Consider the following 23,036-nt stretch of genomic DNA (forward strand, 5'->3'; position numbering starts at 1 on the left):
TCCCTGTGCCTGCCAAGAGCCATTTCTGAGCAGACAGCCAGGAGTAACTACTGAGCACCGCCGGGTGTGGCCCATAAACCAAAAAAAAAAAAAAAAAAAAAATCCTCTTTCCCCAACCCTATACTCTTCTCTCTTCCCTCTTTTCTTCTTGTTGATGTTGTTGTGATACTGGGAGTTACACACACTCCTGACTGTGATGTATGCACATTTTTCAGTTAGTTTTTTGGAGGCCATACCTGGTGGTGTTCAGGGCTTCCACCTGCTCTGTGCTCAGGGATTACACCAGGCAGTGCTCAGAGGATCATACGGAGTGCTGGGAATTGAACTCAGGTCAGCCATGTGCAAGGCAAGCACCCTACCTGCTGGTCTACTGTGCCAGCCCTTGTGCTTGTACATTTAAATTAAGCCATACTGCTTGCTCAAAGAGGCTGCACTTTATGTGGTGGGGCTTTCATATTTGGCTGTGCTACTCACCAAAGTTCGCATACCTTTGTTGTACTTGCACTTGTGCTCACGAGGGGTTGCACTCATAGTTGAGACATAGATCATGGTTGTGGGGATTGTTACGGTGTTTACACACGTGCCTTCTAGAAGATGTACTTCCTGTAGTGTTGCAGTCACATCTTTTTAGTTCTACTGCAACAATGATTGCACCCCTTTTTGTTATGCTCACACATTCCTGGCTTGATGAAGTGGAAAATTACTTGTGACAGTGAAAACAGCAGACAGCAGATTACCCAGGCTGAAACTGCAGAGCTACCAGGACCTTGCTCAGCATGTGTGGGACACTGAGGACTTGAACGACCATACACTCACAAGGCAGGCAACATACTATTTCTCCAGGCTCATTGTTATTCTGCTTTTGATTTATTTATTCAACTCTTTACAACTATAGAACTATTCTGTTTTATTTTGGCTTGTTTTGGGGCCATACTGGGCAGTATTCAGAGGTAACTCCTGACTCTGTGCTCAAAAATTACTCCTGGCAGGCTTGGAAGGCCATATGGGGTGCCAGAGATGGAGCTCAGGTCAACTGTATGCAAGGAAAACACACTATCTGCTGTACTATCACTTCAGCTTTTATAAAACTATATTCTTAGTTGTGGACACACATAATAGATGGTGGCCGGATTTGGTCCAGAGATCATAATTTGCTAACCCTGCTTTATTTCCTCCATAGGCATCTCTAAACAAAATAATTTAATTTCACCCATTTTAAAACTATATAGATCTGGCAGGCTTCTTTCATTCAGCATTATGCTTATGAGATTCATCTACTTTTTGCTTGTAGCAGCAGTTTTTTTTTTTTTTTTATTATCGTTCCTCTTAGCATTTCCTTACTTGCTGTAATTTATTTACCCATTGTGTTGGTAAGGGGAATTTGATACTATTGTGGACAGATGAAAATTCTGTCCAAATGCTCTATACATCTGGGAGATCCTTCAAACTATATACCCATTAGTAGGATTGTGAAATTGTGAAAAATGTAACCCTATTACATTAAACTCTTTTCCCAAAGTAGTTGTACTACTTTGTAGTAGACCATACTAATTTATACCATCCACCTTGGATAAATGTTTCTGTTCCTGTATTCTTGCCAATATTTGATATTATCAGCCTTTAAACTTTTTGCCAGTGGGTGTTTATGATATCTCACTGGGTTTTAATTTGCATCAGCAATGAGATTGGGCTTTTTTTTTTTATATGCTTACTAGGCTTTCTTTCACTTCTTTATAGTGGGTTTAGTCCTCTAATTATTTTGTATGCATTCTTTCACTATTCTAGATTCCTTTGGTCTGTTATATGTATTGCAAATATCTCTTTCCTTTTTGTAGCCTGCCTTCCCCCCCACCCCCGTGTTGTGTTTTTTGGTAAACAGAAGTTAATTATTTGATTATTTATCATTCTTACAATCCACCTAAAAACCTAACATTTTCTTTGTCTTAAGGCCCTTTTTGTTTTGTTTTGTTTTGTTTTGGTTAACTCACAACAATGCTCAGCTCTTGCTCCTGACTGTCTTCAGAGATCATTCCTGGAGGTGCTCAAAGGACCTTGCAGTTCTGGAACAAACCTGGACACCCCCCCCCCCCAAATGCAAAGTATGTACTCAGCTCACTGACTTATCTCTCCAGCCAAGATCCTTCTTTTTTTTTTTTGTTTTTTTTGTTTTTTTGTTTTTTAGGCCACACCCGGCGGTGCTCAGGGGTTACTCCTGGCTATTTGCTCAGAAATAGCTCCTGGCAGGCACAGGGGACCATATGGGATGCCGGGATTCGAACCAACCACCTTAGGTCCTGGATCGGCTGCTTGCAAGGCAAATGCCGCTGCGCTATCTCTCTGGCCCCCAAGATCCTTCTTTTAATTCTCATTACTTTTTTTGTTTGTTTGTTTGTTTATTTGTTTTGCTTTTGGGCCACACCCAGCAGCATTTAAGCTCTGTGTTCAGAAACCACTCCTGGCAGGTTCAGGGAAACATGGGATGCCAGGGATTGAACCGGGTAGATCAAGGCAAATGCTCTGCCTGCTATACTATCACTTTGGCCTCAATTCTCATTACTTTTTTTTTTTTTGCTTTTCTTTTGTGGGAGGCCAACACCCAGTGATGCTCAGGAGTTACTCCTGACTATGTGCTCAAAAATCACTCCTACCATGGGGGACCATAAGGATGCCTGAGATTGAACCAAGGTCCATCCTAGGTTAGCACGTGCAAGGCAAATGCCCTACTGCTTGTGCCACTGCTCTGGCCTCCAATTTTCATTACTTTTTTTTTAATTTAATTTTTTCCCTTTATTTAAACATCTTGATTACATATATGATTGTGATTAAGTTTCAGTCATGTAAAGAATACCCCTCTTCACCAGTGCAACATTCCCACCACCAATATCCCAAATCTCCCTCCATCCCACCCCACCCCCACCTGTACTCCAGACAGGCTTTCCAGTTCCCTCATTCATTCACATGATTATGGTAGTTCTCTGTTAGTTTTTTTTTTTTGCTTGTTTTTTTTGGGGGCCACAACTGGTAATGCTCCAGGGTTACTCCTGGCTATGTGCTCAGAAGTTGCTCCTGGCTTTGGGGACCATATGGGACGCCGGGGGATCGAACAGCGGTCCATCGAAGGCTAACGCAGGCAAGGCAGGCACCTTACCTCTAGCGCCACCGCCCGGCCCCTGTGTAGTTATTTCTATAACTGCAGTCACCACTCTTTGTGGTGAGCTTCATGAATTGAGCTGGAAGTTCCAGCCCTCCTCTCATCTCTGAGGATTGTTGCAAAAATGACTTATTTTTCTTAAAACCCATAGATGAGTGAGACTATTATGTGTGTGTGTGTGTCTCTCTCTCTCCCTCTGACTTATTTCACTCAGCATGATAGATTCCATGTACATCCATGTATAGGAAAATTTCATGACTTCATCTCTCCTGACGGCTGCATAATATTCCATTGTGTATATGTACCACTGTTTCTTTAGCCATTCGTCTGTTGAAGGGCATCTTGGTTGTTTCCAGAGCCTGGCTATTGTGAATAATGCTGCAATAAATATAGGTGTGAGGAAGAGGTTTTTGTATTGTATTCTTGTGTTCCTAGGGTATATCCCTAGGAGTGGAATAGCTGGATCGATTGGGAGCTCAATTTCCAAACTTTGAAGGAATCTCCATATCGCTTTCCATAGAGGTTGGACTAGATGGCATTCCCACCAGCAGTGGATAAAAGTTCCTTTCTCTCCACATCCCTGCCAGCACTGATTGTTCTCATTCTTCGTGATGTATGCCAATCTCTGTTGTGTGAGATGGTATCTCATCATTGTTTTGATTTGCATCTCCCTGATGATTAGTGACGAGGAGCATTTTTTCATGTGCCTTTTGGCCATTTATATTTCTTTTTTATCAAAGCATCTGTTCATTTCTTCTCCCCATTTTTTGATGGGATTAGATTTTTTTTTCTTGTAAAGTTTTGTCATTGCCCTGTATATTTTGGATATTAGCCCCTTATCTGATGAGTGTTGGTGAATAGTTTATCCCACTCGGTTGGTGACTCTTGTATCCTGGGCACTATTTCTTTTGAGGTGCAGAAGCTTCTCAGCTTAATGAATTCCCATCTGTTGATGTCTGCTTCCACTTGTTTGGAAAGTGCAGGTTCCTCCTTGAAGATGCTGTTAGTCTCAATGTCATGGAGTGTTTCACCAATGTGTTGTTCTTGATATCACGTCTGATATCAAGGTCTTTAATCCATTTGGATTTTACCTTCATACATGATGTTAACTGGGGGTCTATGTTCACTTTTTTACAAGTGGCTAACCAGTTCTGCCAGTAACACTTGTTGAAGAGGTTTTCCCTGCTCCACTTAGGATTTCTTGCTCCTTTGTCAAAAATTAGGTAACTGTATGTCTGGGAAACATTGTCTGAGAACTCAGGCCTATTCCACTGATCTGAGGATCTGACTTCATTCAATACCATGCTGTTTTGATAACTATTGCTTTGTAGTACAGTTTAAAGTTGGGGAAAGTAATGCCTCCCATTTTCCTTTTCCCTAGGAGTGCTTTAGCTATTGGAGGGTGTTTATTGTTCCAGATGAACTTCATAAGTGTTTGATCCACTTCTTTGAAGAATGTCATGGGTATTTTTAAGGGGATTGCATTAAATCTGTATAATGCTTTGGGGAGTATTGCCATTTTAATGATGTTAATCCTGCCAATCCATGAGCAGGACATGTGTTTCCATTTCCGTGTGTTCTCTTTTTTTTCTTGGAGCAGGCCTTTATAGTTTTCTTTGTATAGGTCCTTCATGTCTTTGGTCAAGTTGACTCCAAGATATTTGAGTTTGTGTGGCACTAATGTGAACGGGATTGCCTTCTTGACTTCCTTCTCTTCCCTATCATTATTGGTGTATAAAAAGGCCATTAATTTCTGTGTGTTAATTTTGTAGCCTGCTACCTTGCTATATGAGTTTATTGTTTCTAGAAGCTTTGTGGTCGAGTCTTTAGGGTTTTCTAAGTAGAGTATCATGTCATCTGCAAACAATGAGAGCTTGACTTCTTCCTTTCCTATCTGGATTCCCTTGATATCTTTTTCTTGCTTGATCCCTATAACAAGAACTTCCAGTACTATGTTGAAGAGGAGTGGTGAGAGTGGACAGCCTTGTCTTGTGCCAGAATTTAGATGAAAGGCTTTTAGTTTTTCTCCATTGAGGATAATATTTGCCATTGGCTTGTGGTAGATGGCTTCAACTAGATTGAGAAAGGTTCCTTTCATTCCCATCTTGCTGAGAGTTTTGATCATTACGTTTTTAATATAAATATAATTCTAAAATTTTTCCCCACCCCCTTTAAAATCTTTTTTTTTTTTTATTCTTAAGTTGTAAGACTGGTAGTTCCTACCAATAAATGTTCTGAGGGCTGGAGTGATAGCACAGTTGATAAGACATTTGTCTTGCAAACAGCTGACCCATATTTGATTCATGGCACTCTTAAAAGGCCCCCAACCAAAGGAGATAATTGAGAATAGAGCCAGGAGTAAGAACTGAGCACTAAAAGAAAGCATAAAAATAAACAAACCCGAAAATAAAAACATGAAAACAAGTTCCCAGACTTAAGCTAATAATTTTGCCACCTTCAACCTGGCAGTTTTGTGTATATACATGTATCTATGTGCTTTGTTTGAGGGGGGCCACAGCTAGAAGTAGATAACTATGCCCTGCTCAGTGCTCAAAAGTGGTTCCGGGGGCCAGAGAGATAGCACAGTGGTAGGGCGTTTGCCTTGCAAGTGGCTGACCAGGAGGGACCCGGTTAGATTCCCGGCATCCCATATGGTTCCCCAGCCTGCCAGGGGCGATTTCTGAATGCAAAGTCAGGAGTAACCCCTGAGTACCACTGGGTGTGGCCCAACAATGAATCAATGAATCAATAAAAATAAAGTTTTAAAAAAAAAGTGGCTCCTGGTAGTGCTTGGGGGACCATGTGGTGCTGGCGATCTTTCCCAGTTCTTCTGTGTGTAAAGCCTGTACTCAACCCATCTCTCAGCCTTTCATCCCATGATTCCCCACACTGTGAACTCTAGTTCACCCTGACATGCGGGAGTAGAAGTGCTAAGAATTTCACCTGGTGGAGGGATAAGTGTTGTATGTACATTTTATTACTGAAATTCAATCATGAACAACTTTGTGACTGTGTATCTCACACTGATTCATTAAAAATCTTATTTAAAAAATGATTTAAAAAGTTTCATCTCGCTGAGTCGCTGGAATGATGGGCTTGTTTAATTTCTGAGACTTCCGAAGGATTAGATTCAAGAGGTGGAAGATTGCGGAATTGGTGATTTGGTTGTAGACATATTAGGTTTCAGAACCTATTAGATGTAGACTAGAAATGATGAGTAGACACTTGACTATTTAAGTCTCAAATTCAGTAGGCTGCATTAAACTAGAGACTCAAATGTAGGTGTTGAGGAGCAGAAAATCAGTAGTTACAGTCATAAACCTGGCTAAGCTCCCCAGGGAAGAGTGTAGATAGAAAAATAAAGGGTTTGAAGGGAAGTCCTGGACAGATTTACATATAGATTTTGGAGAGTGAAGGGATCTACTGAAGAGAGTGAGAGGAACTTGGTGAGGAGAGGCGCTTGGCAAAGTAGAATTTTAGACATCAGATGGGCAAAAACTAGTTCAATGAGGAATGAGGACTGAGAAGTGACTATTGTTTTGGGTCCAGGAACCAGGATAGTAGCTGCGGTACATGATTTTCATGGAGTGATCAATTATGTGCCATAATTGTTGGATTCTTTTTCTCTTGACAGCAGTCCCACTCACCTCCATGAATAATGGTTGGATACATGTTTGTTTGCGATCAGAATTCTCCTCTGTTTCTTTTGGGGTCTGCTACTTTCCTAATGTAATTTTCCCATCACAGCCTTGGAAGAATAGATTTTGTATTTTTTGTTTGTTTTGGGGCTGAACCTGGTGATACTCAGAGGCTATTCCTGGCTCTGTGACCACTGGTGGTGCTTAGGAAGACCATATGTGGTGCTGGGAATCTAACTGGGGTCAGCCACATGCAAAACAAGAGCCTTACCTCCTCTTCTTTCTCTTCAACCCCAGCTTTGCAAGTCTTTGATTTCTATGGCACATGTTAAAATAAACTAAGAGAAAAGGAGAACTATATGGGAAGTTCATGTTCTTCAGTCATCCCTACATTCCCAGTTGCTGATGCCACTCATACCCAAGATTACATACTTGTTTGTAGTTGGGTTTCAGTTATAGAAATGAACACCTGCCTTCACCAGTGCAACATTCCCAAGAGGCATTCTTTCTTATCACATGAACACCACTCATACATTGAGAGCGTTATTTCAGGTTTATAAATAGATCAGGAGTAAAGGAGAAGAAATGGCTGGACCAATGGTGACTTCTGTTTCTATCTGAGAATGTGTTATTTTTCTTGAACTGACATGGGCCTGAATGCTATTATTCTTTCTGCAGAAAGGCCCGAATAAAACGCCAGTTGCTGCCATCTGCCTGACCAGCATGGTCACCATGGCCTTTGTCCTGGTGGGGCAGGTGAATGTTCTGGCTCCTATCGTCACCATCAACTTCATGCTGACATACATTGCTGTGGATTATTCCTACTTCTCCCTATCCATGGGTCCCTGCAGCCTTTCACAGGTGGCTGAGTTGGGGGACAGGGAAGATTCAAGAGCTCTCCACTGTACTGAACACCTGATCTTGGAGAAGACACCCCGTTACGGCTCAGAGGGCTTTGCCAGCAGCCTGTCTGAGGGTACCCTGCTGCAGTTCACCAAGGACATGGATCAGCTCCTCCAGCTCACCAGAAAGCAGGATAGTTGCCAGTCCAGGTGGACAGAGACTGATGGAGACCCCGAAAACCTGAAGGGGAAGCACGAAAAGGACACCAGGCAAACTCTCAAAGACAGCTTCCTCCTGGATCTTACACCCAACACTTCCTTGCCTTCTGAAGGTGTAGGTAGAGCATCCCCCATCTCCTGGGATAGGCAGGACTTTGATTGGAGCAAACAGACCTGTGGAAGCAGGGGTACTTGTCCTCAGGGAGCAGGTGAAGAACAGCCCATCCCTGGGCTGAGCCGCCCTCCTCATCCGAGTGCAGATGGTGAGTACTGGAAAGCTGCACTGGGTGGAGGGATTTCTCCTTTGATTGACCACTGTTCTGTGATCAGTGCCCTCTACTAGTGCAAAACCAGTTCATTTGATAACGAACTGCATTTGAAACCACCATTCATCTTATTGGGTGCTTGCTTTCGAAGTTGTATTGAGAATCAGTTGAATTGATAAGTCTACTCTGTTATAATTGTATTTGTTGTTCATTTACTTATTTTGATCTCCAAAGTGTTACTCAGGAGATCTAGGATTGCCCCACTCCTGATAATTCTCAGGAAACAGCTCAAGAACATGATGCTATTCAGGCCAGATGCCAATGTGTGTGGAGGGCATGTACGGTGGGCAGAGCAGTTGCCTTGCACATAGCTGATCCAACTTTTATCCTTGGTACCCCATACAGTCCCCAAGCCCTCCAGGAGTGATTTCTGAGTGCAGAGCCAGAAATAATCCCTGGGCACCAGGGGTTCTGCACATAAAAAACAGATTAAAACAAAACAGAATGCCAGTGGGGGATTCCCTAGGCCACCCCAGCAGTGCTCAGAGGCCTCCTGGCAATGCTTAGGGAACCATATGTAGCATGGGGAAACCAGAGTGCTATGTACAATGCATCACTCTAATCTTTGACCACTGTTATATTTTTTTTGTTTGTTTGTTTGTTTTTGGGTCACACCCAGCAGCGCTCAGGGGTTACTCCTGGCTCTATGCTCAGAAATCGCCCCTGGCAGGCACAGGAGACCATATGGGATGCCGGGATTTGAACCCACTGTTCTTCTGCATGAAAGGCAAATGCCTTACCTCCATGCTATCTCTCCGGCCCCCACTGTTATATTTAAACAGAAATTTCCATCTACTCCCCTGTATTAGAGGTGGGGGTCACAGTAATACTTGAATATTCATTTAGCTTTACTCAAAAACCAGCTTAGGTTCAATGCCAGCATGACTGGAGCCTAATTTTCCTTTCATGGGAAGTGGAAATGTGACAAGAGCCCGGGCATCAGCTCAGCAGTTTAGTCTGGGTAAGGGGAATTTCTCAAGGCCAGCATAGAAAGGAGGTGGGCTTTCTCGAGTCCACAAACCCAGGAAGTCAGGCTCTTCCAGCGGGCTTCCTGAGAAGAGACAGAGCCTCACACTTGAGAGCCTTCCACAGTCTTCGTGTTTCACCTATATTATTTCAAGTGATGTAATGGATATTATCAACATCTGCTGCTTCACAATGGCAAAAAAGTGAAGTTCAGTGAGGTTGTAGAGAAGTCCCTGAGTTGAATCTTGGAAGAGCAGACACCTCACCCACACCTGCCTATGTTAGAAGCCTAGGACCTGTCTTTTGTCTTTTGCAAGAGACCATTGTGGGCTAAGGGGGGGGGGGGGGCGGGGAACACAGGCTATTTCGAACATGTTTTATCTACTTCGATATCTGTTTCCTATTTTCCCTTCTTTATTTTGAAATTGGTGGGAGGAGTTGTAATGGTAGGAACCTTGCTTAAAACACACACGGGGGCCAGAACCATAGCACAGTTGGTAGGGTATTGCTATGCACACAGCTGACTCGGGTTCGATCCCCAGCATCCCATAGGATCCCCAGCCTGCCAGGAGTAATTTTTGAGCACAGAGCCAGAAGCAACTCCTGAGTGCCACTGGGTGTGGCCCATAAACTAACCAAGCAAACAACCATCAGCTAAACACACACACACACACACACACACACACTCACTCACTCACATTATATGGGTGTGGGTGGGGTTGAGTCATACCTGGTGGTACCTAGGGACAACTCCTGGCTCAGTGCTCAGGGATCACTCTGGTGGCAGTCGGGAAACCATATGTTGTGCTGAGGATTAAATCAAGGTTCGTAGGCTGCAAGGAAAGTAAGTATGTCAACTCTTGCACTATTTTTCCAGCTCCTACCTTTTTTTTTTTTTTTTTGTCTCTGGGCCGCACCTGAGTGGTTTTCGTGTGATAAGAAAGAATGCCTTTTGGTGGTGGGAGTTTTTTGTTTTGTGGTCACAACCAACTGTACTCAGGGATTATTCCCGACCCGGCACTCAGGGATCAATCCTGGTGGTGTTCGTGCAGGGTTGGAAATTGAACAGGAATTGGCCATGTGCAATGCAAGTGTCTGGATTCCTATACTCTCTTTCACACCAATGTTTAACACTACTGTATTTTTCCTTTTAGCTTTATTAAGACACCATAGTTTGCAAAATTGTTCATAATATAGTTGTTTCAGGCATACAATGTCCCAACACCAGTCCCACTATCCTCCAAATCTGCCTTGTTAGTAGGCATTTAAAATTTTTATTTTATATTATGTACTCCAACAAAAAAGTAATAGCAAAAGGAATGATCAGAAAATAAATTAGGGGCTGGAGAGATAGCATGGAGGTAAGGCGTTTGCCTCGCATGCAGAAGGTCAGTGGTTCAAATCCCAGCATCCCATATGGTCCCCTGAGCCTGTCAGTAGCAATTTCTGAGCATAGAGCCAGGAGTAACCCCTGAGCACCGCCGGGTGTGGCCCAAAAACCAAAAAAAAAAAAAAAAAAAAAAAAAAAAAAGAAAGAAAGAAAAGAAAAGAAATTAATAAAGTTCATTTTTTGCTGATTACTAAGTGATCCTAACCAATATAAATAAGATAATTCATTATTAAAATTGATAAAACTTCAGAATAAGCATGGCTTTTTAATTTTTGTTTTCAGTTTTGTGTCCACATCTGGCATTGCTCAGAGCTTATTTCTAGCTTTGCACTCAAAATCACTGCTGACTAACTCAGGGAACTAACCCAGGTTGGCCATTTGCAAGAGAAGCAGCCTACCTGCTGTACTATGTATTGCTGTACTATGTAGTACCAAAATACCCCTTTTTAAAAAAATCTAGTCCAGGCAAACCATATACCCTATTAGTGAGTGCCATACTCAATGTCCCATGTTAAGAAGTTTTTCCTGTTCTTTAGAGAAGCTCCTTTATGCTTCTTGCAAAACTCATTTAAGATCATGAATTTCCTAAGTTGTTGCCTGTTCAGTGTAGTTTCTTCAAATATTAATGATAGTCTTGAGTTTTTGTACTATATCCCACTATAGTCTTCAAATTCTCAGTCTTATTTTGGAGGTCTGCTATATATCTTATGGATTTTCCTTTGTATTTAAGTTCTTTTTTGTTTTTGATCTTGCTACTTTCAGAAGTTTGTCTCTATCTTTGGATTTTATCATTTTGAGTACAATGTATCTTGGAGTTTTTTCTAGTTGAGTCTATTTTTGCTGAGACACTTTGGGTCTCTTGGATATCATGTCTATATTGTTAAACTCTGGGAAATTTTAATCAATTTTTTAAATAATTACTTTATTTAAGCATCATGGTTACAAAATGGTTCATGTTGAGTTTCAGTCATAGACTGTACACTACCCTTCACCCGGGCACATTTTCCACCACTAATGTCTCCAGAATTAAATTCTTTAACTATTTTTCTTCATCACATTGATATTTCTGTTCTTCAAAGATTCTGATTATTCCTTTTGTCTTGTTTTGGGGCTATACCCAGTAGTGCTCCTGGCTTTGTACTCAGGTATTATTTCTGGAGGTGCATGAGGGACCATATGGGATACCAGAGATCAAACTTGGGTCAGCCACATGCAAGGCAAATGCCTTACCCACTGTGCTATGGCTCCAACCTCTAGTGGTTCTTATATTGTTCATTTTGAACCCACACCATAATTCTCTGGAGTACTGTTAATTTCTTTTTAAAAATGTTTTCCATCTTCTGCTATTTCTTAGTGGTTTTCTCCTCACCTTGGAGCTCTTTGGTCTTTTGTTCAGCTGCTATAATTCTGCTATTTAGTGCTTTGATTGACTTTTCTTTTTCTTTTTTTTTTTTTTTTGGTTTTTGGGTCACACCCGGTAGCTCTCAGGGGCTACTCCTGGCTCTATACTCAGAAATCGCCCCTGGTAGGCTCGGGGACCAAATGGGATGCCGGAATTCGAACCACCGTCCTTCTGCAAGCAAGGCAAATGCCCTTGCTAACTCTCCAGCCCCTTGATTGACTTCTTAATATCACCTCCTATGATCTTCATTTCTAATCATAGTATTTTCCCCCTTATTTAGGCTCTTATTTTCTTGTGCTTTCTTGCGCTGACTTTCATGAAATGACTGTGTCATCTAACATCCTCCTTATGGTGTCACTTTGCTGACAATATTGAGCTCATTTAACATCTTCAATATGGTATCACTCAAGACTATATCTGAGGATTTCTGGTGTTTATGTTTTTGGTGTTATTGCTTTCACTCATTGAGCTTGGAGGACTTCTATAAGTTTCCCCATTAGTTTTCCTCATGTTCTTGCTGTGCTGGGGTTGAGTCTTTGTGGTGAGACTCCCTGGAAGATGCTGAGAGGTTAAGCTGAAGTTACTGTCTTTCTTTCAGCCCATCTTCAACAAGTAACAGGAAGAGAATAATTGTGGGCAGTGTGTAATTTGAGTAGATTAGGAGCTATTGTGTAGAGCTTTTTATATGGTACAGGGCTGATGTGTAGGCTGCTGGGATTTAGCCAGAAGGGAGGGGCTCTGCCTCCTCTTTTGGATTAGGTCAGTGCTTCTCAAATAGAGGGACGCACCCCTCGGGGTAAAGGGGGTGCGTATAGGGTTGCGTAAAGAGGTGCACGTTTGACCTCGGCAAACGCTGTCATAACAAGCTAAGCCCCGTGTTTATGTCTCTGTATGTCTCTGGAGCTGAGAGTTGCTGTGTCCTGCTTCAAACCCCACTTCGAAAAGCTATGCATTGCAAAACGTGCTCATTGGAGCCATGAACCAGACATCACCTCTGATTAAAATATCAGCTCAAATTATTTTATATATTTTTGGTTTTCAGGTTAAATTTTTTTTTAATAAAGATACTGTTTACAGTCACGCGGGATGCGCGAAAATGTTTTCTTCTTCCTAGGGGGTCATGACAGAAAATAATTGAGAAGCACTGGATTAGGTGCAGTTATATCAACACCTGAAGTGGCAGAGCAGCCTTTGGTTTCTAATTGCTTGATTTTCTGCCATCATTTTTCTCTGACTGCTCTAGTAGGTGTGTCAAATAACCTTAGTGTTATTTCCCAAAGGACTAAATGGTCTAAAAGTGGATCTCATCCATTTTCTATTCTCCCACTAGATTGAATATAAGACTGACAGCAAAACTTGTGTCTTATAATTTCTCTGTGTGTTACACTTCAGATCCAAAGAATAAATGATTTCTTGGATGAAATACTGTAGTAGACTTGACATGTACATATGTACATATGTATGTATGTATGTATGTAAGTATTGCATCTCCTAAGCAGTTCTCAGGAGGTCCTAGGCATCACTCTCAGAAATCCTTGGTCCACTAGGCCAGACAGTTTTCTGCATGAGCTGAGAACCAGATGTGCTGGGGGACACTGGAAGACCCTAAGAGGTGGGCAGAGGGTTTGAACTCAGTCCTTATAAGACATGTACCCTTGACCCTTGAACAATCTCTCAGCCTCAGGCCTTTTTAAAAATTGATTTATTCATTTGGCCTTGTTCTTTCTGTTTGAAGATTTTACAGTGTTATGAATCTTGATGTTGGGCAAAGCAAGACTTTCATGCTCAAAACTGATAATATTAACAACTCATTTCTCCAGTATCTCTGTCGCTAAAGTTCAAGCATAAGACCAAGCCTTAGCTAATCAGATTGATGCATGGGACTGGAAATGGCAACTCAAATAAATAGGGGTTCCAAGGAACTGTCTGAATAGAGCTCCTCGATGACCCCTGGTCCAGGACTTTGGGGTCAGTGTTTAGGGTGCAGGGTCTTTGACCTTGGTTGTCTGCAGCTGTGGTATCACCACAAAACCATTTGTGTCTTTTGAGTGCTATCCTGGCTGTGTAGCATTGAACTTCACTTCATAGTCATTCTCAGTAGGGAGGCTGGACAGTGTCTTTTTTTGCTGCTTCTGCACATAACATTGTGGGGCTTCTTCCCCTTATGTAGAAGGGGAGATCAGATTGCAACAGTCTATTATGATTATTCTGATTTTCAGTTTCAGAATATTTAGTTGTAACCTATTTTATCCTTGTCATTATAATTATTTTAAAATTTGAACATCATTTTATTCTTTTTTTTATCATTCAAGAATTTTTATTTTACATGTATATAATACAAATGTTCTTGGAATTATGAGTTTAATCATTTATTGTATAGTAATTTTACTATTTTATTATTTTACAAAAATATTAAAGATATAACACAAAAAAGAAAAGAAAGAAAAACAAGTTTAAAATATGCCAATAAGGACTAGAGAAATAGTAACATTTCCTCATAAGCAGCCAACCCGGATTTAATCTCTAACACCCCATATGGTCCCTCAAGTCCTGCCAGCATAAGCCCTGAGTACAGAGGTGAGAGTAATCCCTGAGCATTGTTAAAGTCAGTATAATAGATATAGATTCATATATTGACTTTCTCCATATATATCAAAGCAAAAATTAATATAAACCAAATAAATCAATAGAAAGAATAAAAATGAAAATAAATTAGCATAAATGAATGAATGAATCTGAATAGAAGACAGTAAGTTATTTTTATGCAATTAGTAACTCAAATCATTTAATTAGTATAAGTTTATTGAATAAAATAGAAACTGTGATGAAATGGATTAACTCAACTGGATATGAGCAACTTAAAAGATCATTCTTCTTAAAATATGTCTAATATCACAGAAATGAATGATCAAAATTTTTTATCTTTATTTATTTTTATTTTAATTATGACAACAAAGATGCAAAGAAAGAGGACAGGGTAAAGTTACAGTGGAAGCACAGTCACCCATAAACAGAATTCTCAGTAGTCCCATCAATGATATCCCAGCCTTGAACTTTCAACCAAAGAACATTAAGAAAAACAAAACTGAACCCATGTACAATACAATTACTTTGTCCCTCAAATCCCCAGTTGTAGTACATACTATTTCTTAGCAGCACACAATATAATCTAAAGACATTAGACTTATGTAACTCCTTAAACATTGAGGGCAAAGTACATTTATCTAGTTCTATGCACATGCTTACTAGTTTAAGTTAACCTCAAAAGTTTTAGTGGGTTGTTTTTCTTAAGGATTGGAGTCAAGGGAACATAGTAAAAAATGGTGTTAGAGTGGCATTTGTTTGCATAGGCCCACCAAAATATAAGGGACATGGAAAGAAAAATTATGGTCTAAATACAAGGAAACCCTACCCCTGAAGTTTCCTGGCATAGGACTGACTCTAGGCTCCAGGCAAACTAGTTTGTCCAGTCCAAGTCATCGTCTGTAGTGGCAATACACCTCCATTACTCACATAGTCTCTGTTGTTGGTATCATGCTTCTGTATTAAAGATCCTGGAGTCTGCATATCCCATATTGCAGTCAGGATGGTGCAGAGCATCCTCTCGTTTCACCTCACACTTAAGGGGCACTAGAGAGAACCATGTCCTGTAGAGCAGGTCATTGTTGTTGTCAAGTCTTCTCAGTGTAAACGGAAGTCTCTTTTTAGGAGGTCGATGTCAGACCCTTGGTAGTGTCTTTCCTGGTAGAGGACTGCTTCCAGCTGTTGCTATAAAAGACCTTGGATGTTTCGTAGATAGCTTGCCTGGTTCCGGCGTGAATGGAGGATGCCCATTCTTCTGAGGCCTGTGCCAGGTCATTATATCAATGTTCAGGGTGTAAGGTACATTGTACTGAGATTTATTAGATAAGAACTTATCTGTATGTATAGTGTTTTCCCATTTTAATGTGTCTATGCAAACAAGGATCAATGCCATGAAGCGTTATCGGCCCATCTGGAGGCAATAGGAACAAGACCAGCAATTTCCATGACATAGTTCAGTCATAGGCAATAAACTGAGGGACAGTTCCACCAACAATCCTTACTGAACAGCTTACAAAGAAAAGACAAGATGAAAAGTGGATAGAAACATCATGGTAGAAGAATATATAGAGAGTTACAGCTGTTAAAGAAAATACACATAAAATATTCAAAAGATATATGCGTTCAATATATGTTCAATTTATGTCCTTCTAAATAGTTCTGGGATTGTTAGATCCACTGTATGTCTTTGGTCTGAGATTAGAACTGTGTGTTACTGAAGTTAAGAAGGGTAAATCTGGGGTACTGATGGTTGGGAGGAGTATATGTTTGCACTGGGGCGCTAGCCCCCGCGCAGTTTGCAACATGTAGACTGGTATGAAATTGCCAGTGACAGCCTGAGTATAACTGAGCAGCTATCTGTCACCTCCCAGATCAAACTCCACCCCCTAAGCCAATCTCCGGCGCCGGCCTGGGAGTGGGGAAAACCCAGGGTGCCCCATCAGGTCCTCCCAGGAACCCACCTGGAGATCCGGAGGAAAGGGGGAGAGGGGGGTCGGGTGACCCAGGTCCGGGCCCCCCTACCCTAGGCCGGGCCAAGAGGCCCCTGGCACATACGGAGGTCTGCCAGGAGCCAGCCCGTGCCGGCTGAAAATCCTCATCATTTTATTCTTATTTAATGAATGCTATGGCTTATCACATTTTATGTTTGATTTTGGGTTTTTGGGCCATACCTGGTGGTACTCACGGGTTGCTCCTGATTCTGAACTCAGGAATCACTTCTAATGGGCTTAGAGTATGGCTTTGTGCAAGGTATTACCTACTATACTATTGTACTAGCCCTGTTTTCATATTTTGGTGGGGCCCAAAGATCCTGGAGCTGGAAGACCATAGGCAGTGCCAGAGATCGAACTGGGGTTGGGTGTGTGCAAGGCAAGCACCTTACACTCTATGCTATTACTAAAATTTCAGTGTGTTTCCTCGTATCTCTCTAATATTTCTTTTTTGTTTGTTTGTTTGTTTGTTTTTGGGGAGTCACACCCGGCAATGCTCAGGGGTTACTCCTGGCTCCACACTCAGAAATCGCTCCTGGCAGGCATGGGGGACCATATGGGATGCTGGGATTTGAACCAATGACCTTCTGCATGATAGGCAAACACCTTACCTCCATGCTATCTCTCCAGCCCCTCTAATATTTCTTAATCTTCCTTGTAAGTCTTTTTTTTCTTAACTCCTTTTTATGTCCTGGGTTCTCTATATTCTCTTCTGCTTGTTCTCATATTTTCTTTCATGTTTCAGGCTGTGCTGAAAGACCTGCTGATCTTTTGGTTTCTATTCCTCCTTCAAAATACAGAAAACTGTTGAAAGATGAATATTCTTGGACAGGACCTGTTGTTTGGGGACATCACACTGAAGAGTAAGCTTGGAAAGTCATCGGACTATACACAGGACTACCCCAATGTGACCCTAGAGACATTCAGTGTCCTTTGCTCTCTTGGTTGTGAAGTAGCCAGATAGAGGTTAGTTTTCTAAGAGCAGTGTGAGGTAAGGGGTTTGGAGAAGGGAACCACTGCTTAGAATAAATGCTTTTATTTAATTTCCTGCTTATAATTCTATTTCCTACTCTTTGATAAGTCTGGTTCCTCAAGTTGAACATAGAGTGGTTGGATTTCTTCAGAGGAAACCACCTTATGGGGAGTGAATTGGGTAAGAGAAGGACCTGTTCACCACAGGCACACGCAGAGGTAGGGATTTTGGTATCTTCTGTTTGTTTGCACATCCGTGCATCAAGCACACTGCACTTATCTGCTGCCCTGGGTCAGGGTCCTTGGTTGTCCTTCCATTGCTAGGGTCTATGGGGGTGTACTAAGCTGCTCCTTGTCAGCATCCTCCCTCAAATCAGGCCCTAAAATTCATCTGGACAGTCCTCTCAGTCTGTTTCCATACTTCTGCAAACATTCCATCTTCCAACACTTGGTTTTGTTTGCTTTATTCTCCTGTGTGTGTGTAAACTTTGCTTTTCTGTGTTATTAGTAGGTTTCCAGGGTAGACTTGGAGTCAATCTGAGATTAAGTTTTTTAATTTATGCTTTTATTTTAAAATATTTTTATTTGTTTATTATTATTATTTGGGGGAGTTGGGTTCATACCAAGCACTACTCAAAGTTTACTCCTGGCTCTGCACTCAGAAATTGCTCCTGGCAGGCTCAGGAACCATATGGGAGGCCAGGGATCAAACTTGGGTTAGCCACATGCAAAGCAAACACCCTACCTGCTGTGCTAGGGCTCATTCTGTGTTTTGTATCATCATTATTTCAGAAGCTTCTCAGCTTAATATAGTCCCATTTGTTTATCTCTGCTTCCACTTGTTTAGACAAGAGTGCTTCCTCCTTGAAGATGCTTTTAGTCTCAATGTCATGGAGTGTTTTATCTACATGATCTTCAATATAACTTTTGCTTGTGGGTCTGATATCAAGGTCTTTAATCCATTTTGATTTGACCTTTGTGCATGGTGTTATATGGTGATCTGAATCACTTTTTTTGCATGTGGCTGACCAGTTGTCCCAGTACCACTTGTTGAGGAGGCTTTCCTTGCTCCATTTTGCTTTTCTTGCACCTTTATCAAAGACTAATTGATTGTATATCTGGGGGGCATTCTCTGAATATTCAAGTCTATTTCATTGATCTGAGAGTCTGTCTTTATTCCAATACCATGTTGTTTTAATGACTATTGCTTTGTAGTACAATTTAAAGTTGGGGAAAGTTATGCCTCCCATCTTCTTTTTCCTAAGGGTTGCTTTAGATATTTGTGGGTGTTTGTTGTTCCAAATTAATTTCAGGAGTGTTTGATCCACTTCTTTGAAGAATGTCATGAGTATCTTTAGGGGGATTGCATTAAATCTGTATAATGCTTTGGGGAGTATTGCCATATTTTTTGGTCACACCTGGCAGCGCTCAGGAATTACTACTGGCTCTGTGTTCAGAAATCACCCCTGGCAGGCACAGGGGACCATATGGGATGGTGAGATTCAAACCATCATCTGTTCGAATCAGCTGCATGCAAGGCAAATGCCCTACTTCTGTGCTATCTCTCTGGTCCCATATTGCCATTTTAATGATGATAATCCTCCCAGTTCATAAATAGGATATATGTCTTCATTTGTGTCTTCTTTCATTTATTGAAGCAATGTTTTGTAGTTTTCTTTGTATAGGTCCTTAACTTTTCAGTTACATTGACTCCAAGGTATTTGAATTTCTGTGGTACTGTGAATGGGATTGGTTCTTTTTTTTTTTTATTTCATCTCTATCATTGAAGGCCATTGATTTTTGTGCATTAATTTTGTAGCCTGCCACTTTGCTATATGAATCTATTGTTTCTAGAAGTTTTTTTTTAATCATTTTTAGGGTTTTCTAGATATAGCATGTCATCTGCAAACAGTGAGAGCTTGACTTCTTCCTTTTCTATCTGAATGCCCTTGGTAACTTTTTCTTGCCTAATTGCTATGGCAAGTACTTCCAGTACTATGTTGAATAGGAGTGGTGAGAGGGGGAAGCCTTGATTTGTACCAGATTTTTTTTGATTTGTACCAGATTTTAAAGGAAAAGCTTTTAGTTTATATCCATTGAGAATATTTGCTATTGGTTTGTGGTAGATGGCCTTGACTATATTAATAGAAGTTCCTTCAATTCCCATCTTGTTGAGAGTTTTTATCATGAATGGGTGTTGGACCTTACCAAACGCTTCCTCTACAGCAATTGATCTGATCATATGGCTTTTATTTTTCCTATTGTTGATATGGTATATTATGTTGATAGATTTATGTATGTTTCTCAAAGTAGTCTCTGATTACCCTTTGAACCTCTATTGTATCTGTAGTGATCTCCCTCCTTTTATTTCTAGTTTGGTTTATTCAGTTTCTCTCTCTCCCTTTCTTTCTGAGCTTTGATAGTGGCTTATCAATCTCGTTTAATTTTTTCAAAGAACTAATGCTTGCTAATAATTAATCTTTTGGATTGTTTTGTGGATTTCCACTTCATTTATTTCTGCTCTAAGCTTTGTTATTTCATTGCCTACCTATTTTTGGTTCATTTTGTTGTTCACTTTCTAATTTTCTAAATTGTGTAATTAAGCTATTTATGTAGGTCTCTGTTTCCTTCCTGATGTGTGTTTGCAAAGCTATTAAATTTTTTTTCTTAGTACCACTTTTGCTGTGTCCCACAAATCCTGATCATTTTTGTCTCCATTGTTAGTTGTTTCCAGTAGTGCTTTGATTTTCTCTTTGATTTCATCTCTGACCTATTGGTTCTTCAATAGTGAGCTGTTAAAATTCTAGGTTTTAAAGTTTTACTTCTGTGTCCCTTTGTAGTTCACTTCTAATTTCAGTGCATTGTGATTTGAGAAGGTAGTCTGTACAATTTTTATACTCTTGATTTTATGGAGATATGTTTTATGAAGCATCACGTGGTCTATCCTGGAAAATAATTCATGCATTGGAGAAGAATGTGTATCCAGTTTTCTGGGGATGGAGTGCTATATATATGTATATATATATAGCTATAGATATAGACATAGATATAGATATATATAGAAAGTGGCATATATATGCCACTTTCTTCCATTTCTCCTTTCAGAGCTAGTATAATCTTATTGGGTTTCTGCCTGGTTGACCTATTAAGGGGTGACAGGGAAGTGTTGAGGTCTCTCACTATTGTGTTGCTATTAATACCTTCTCTCAGTTTCATCAAAAATTGTTTTAAATGTTTTGCTGGTCCCTCATCGAGGATAAATATATTTAGGAGTGTGATATCTTCTTGTTGTACATATTCCTTGATTATTACAAAATGTCCATTTTTATCCCTTATAACATTTTAGTCTAAAGTTTGTGTTATCTGATATTAATATGGCCACTCCAGCTTTTTTAAAGGAGGTTTTTTTTTTTTTTTTGATAATTGTCTTCCAGCCTTTGATTTTGAGTCTATTCTTGTTCTGACTATTCAGATGTATTTCTTGTAGGCAGCAGAATGTTGGATTCAGCTTTTTAATCTATTTTGCCACTCTTTGTTTCTTAACTGATATATTCAGTCCATTTACATTGAGAGAGATAGTCATTGGATTTAGTGTAACCTTTGTGTAGGAGTTTGGTATGTCTGTTGGTCTGTCTTATCTTAAAGTAGACCTTTAATATTTTCTTTTAAGGCTGGATTTGAGTCTGCAAAGTTTCCGAGCTTTTTTTCTTTCTTTCTTTCTTTCTTTCTTTCTTTCTTTCTTTCTTTCTTTCTTTCTTTCTTTCTTTCTCTCTCTCTTTCTTTCTTTCTTTCTTTCTTTCTTTCTTCTTTCTTTCTATCTTTCTTTTCTTTCTTCTTTCTTTCTTTCTTTCTTTCTTTTCTTTCTTTCTTTCTTTCTTTCTTCTTTCTTTCTTCTTTCTTTCTTTCTTTCTTTCTTTCTTTCTTTCTTTCTTCTTTCTTTTTTCTTTCTCTTTCCTTTCTTTCTTTCTTCCTTTCTTTTTTTTTTATTATCTGTGAAGCTATGTATGCTTGCTTCAAACCTAAATGTGAGTCTGGCTAAGTGAAATATTCTAGGCAAAGCATTCATTTCGTTGATCTTTGTCACTATATCTCACCCTGGCCTTCTGCCCTTCAGGGTTTCTTGTGACATATCTACTGTAAATCTTAAGGTCACTCCTTTGAATGTAATTTTTCTTTTTGATCTTGCTGCTTTCAGTATTTTGTCCCTATCTATAGGATTCATCATTGTGACTAGAATGTATCTTAGGTGTTTTTTTGTTTTTGTTTTTTTTTTTTTTTTTTTTTTTCAGATCTCTTTTAACTGGTACTCTTGGGCATGCCCGATTTAGTCTGGGAGTTTCTCTGCAATTATTTCCTTTACTGTTGATTCTTCCTGGGAATTTTCTTCTTGGGTTTCTGGTAGTTCAATGATTCTTATGTTGTTTCTGTTGAGTTTATCAAAGACTTCTATTTTTATTTGTTCACATTCTTTGAGAACTTTTTCTATTGTCTGATTATTTGTTTTAAGGCTCTTTTCCATTTTTATTTTGTTGTATGGAGTTGTAATGCATCCCATCTTCCAGTTCACTGATTCAGTCTCAGCTGTTCTTATTCTGTTGGAGAGGCTTTTCAGTGAGATTTTTATTTTGCCTACCACATTTTTCAGTCCTGTTATTTTAGTTTGGAGCTTTCTGATTTCTATTTCCATATCCTCTTGATTCTTATTTGTGGTCCTTTCAGCTAGATCTATACTTTCTTTGAGGTCTAGAAACACTCCACATTTCTTCTCTAAAATCCTTATCTGAGAGGCTTAATAGTTAGTTGACATCTCTCAGTTCATCAGAGCTGCCATCTTCATTCTCTATGCATGGTGTTGGCCTGCATTGTTTCTCCGTTGTTGCATCTTTATTGTGATGTTTTCGGTGTGTTGTGCTCATTAACTAAGGGTTCATTAACTAAGGTGATGTGCATGGCTATGGAGCATAGTGGACCTGTGGGGCTCCTCTTGGTGGTTCCTTCCTGGAACCTTCTTGGGTGGTTCCAACTCACCTTCAACCACATGGTTTCTGCAGATGCTTCTGGGCAGGGTTGGCTTCAAAACCTGCAGCCACAGATTCAGGCAGCAGCAGCTTGGGAGGCAGTCGGCTATGATCCAGCTAGTAAAATTGATTAATAATTGAACCAGTTTGGTCCAGAATGGAAATGCTGAGAATTGAGTAGGAGTTTCATTATTACAAGAACTGAATGTGAGGCAAACTTTAGTCCTTAAAAAAAAAAAGAATCAGATTATTATGGAATAAATATTGTTGAGCGCAAATGGATCAAAATTAATGTTAGGCCATATTTCATTCTTTATGTTGCTATAAATTCCTTATTTATAACAGCTGTGCAAGAGAGGTTCTGACTATTGAAGATATCATCAAAGACAAAAGGGATCTGATTAAATAGAAATAAAAAACATTTGCACAGTGCTGTGTCACAGAAGGAAGCAATTATCCTGACAGACACAACTGATAAAAGCCTGTCTTCCACAGCATGTTATTTTTAAAAACAGGAAGGTCAGTGTCCAGATTCTAC

At 40.1% G+C, this 23,036-nt stretch overlaps 1 protein-coding gene across 1 annotated transcript in view; it reads left to right on the forward strand.

Moving 5' to 3' along the window:
- Positions 1-23,036, forward strand: part of SLC12A8 (solute carrier family 12 member 8) — a 156,346-nt gene that overhangs the window by 96,085 nt on the left and 37,225 nt on the right. Inside the window, exon 8 of the mRNA XM_049785531.1 lies at positions 7,468-8,113. Within this exon, the coding sequence (XP_049641488.1) occupies positions 7,468-8,113 (646 nt within the window). The remainder of the gene's footprint in view (positions 1-7,467; positions 8,114-23,036) is intronic.

The sequence above is a fragment of the Suncus etruscus genome, chromosome 13 (assembly GCF_024139225.1).
Source record: "Suncus etruscus isolate mSunEtr1 chromosome 13, mSunEtr1.pri.cur, whole genome shotgun sequence".
Taxonomy (NCBI): Eukaryota; Metazoa; Chordata; class Mammalia; order Eulipotyphla; family Soricidae; genus Suncus; species Suncus etruscus.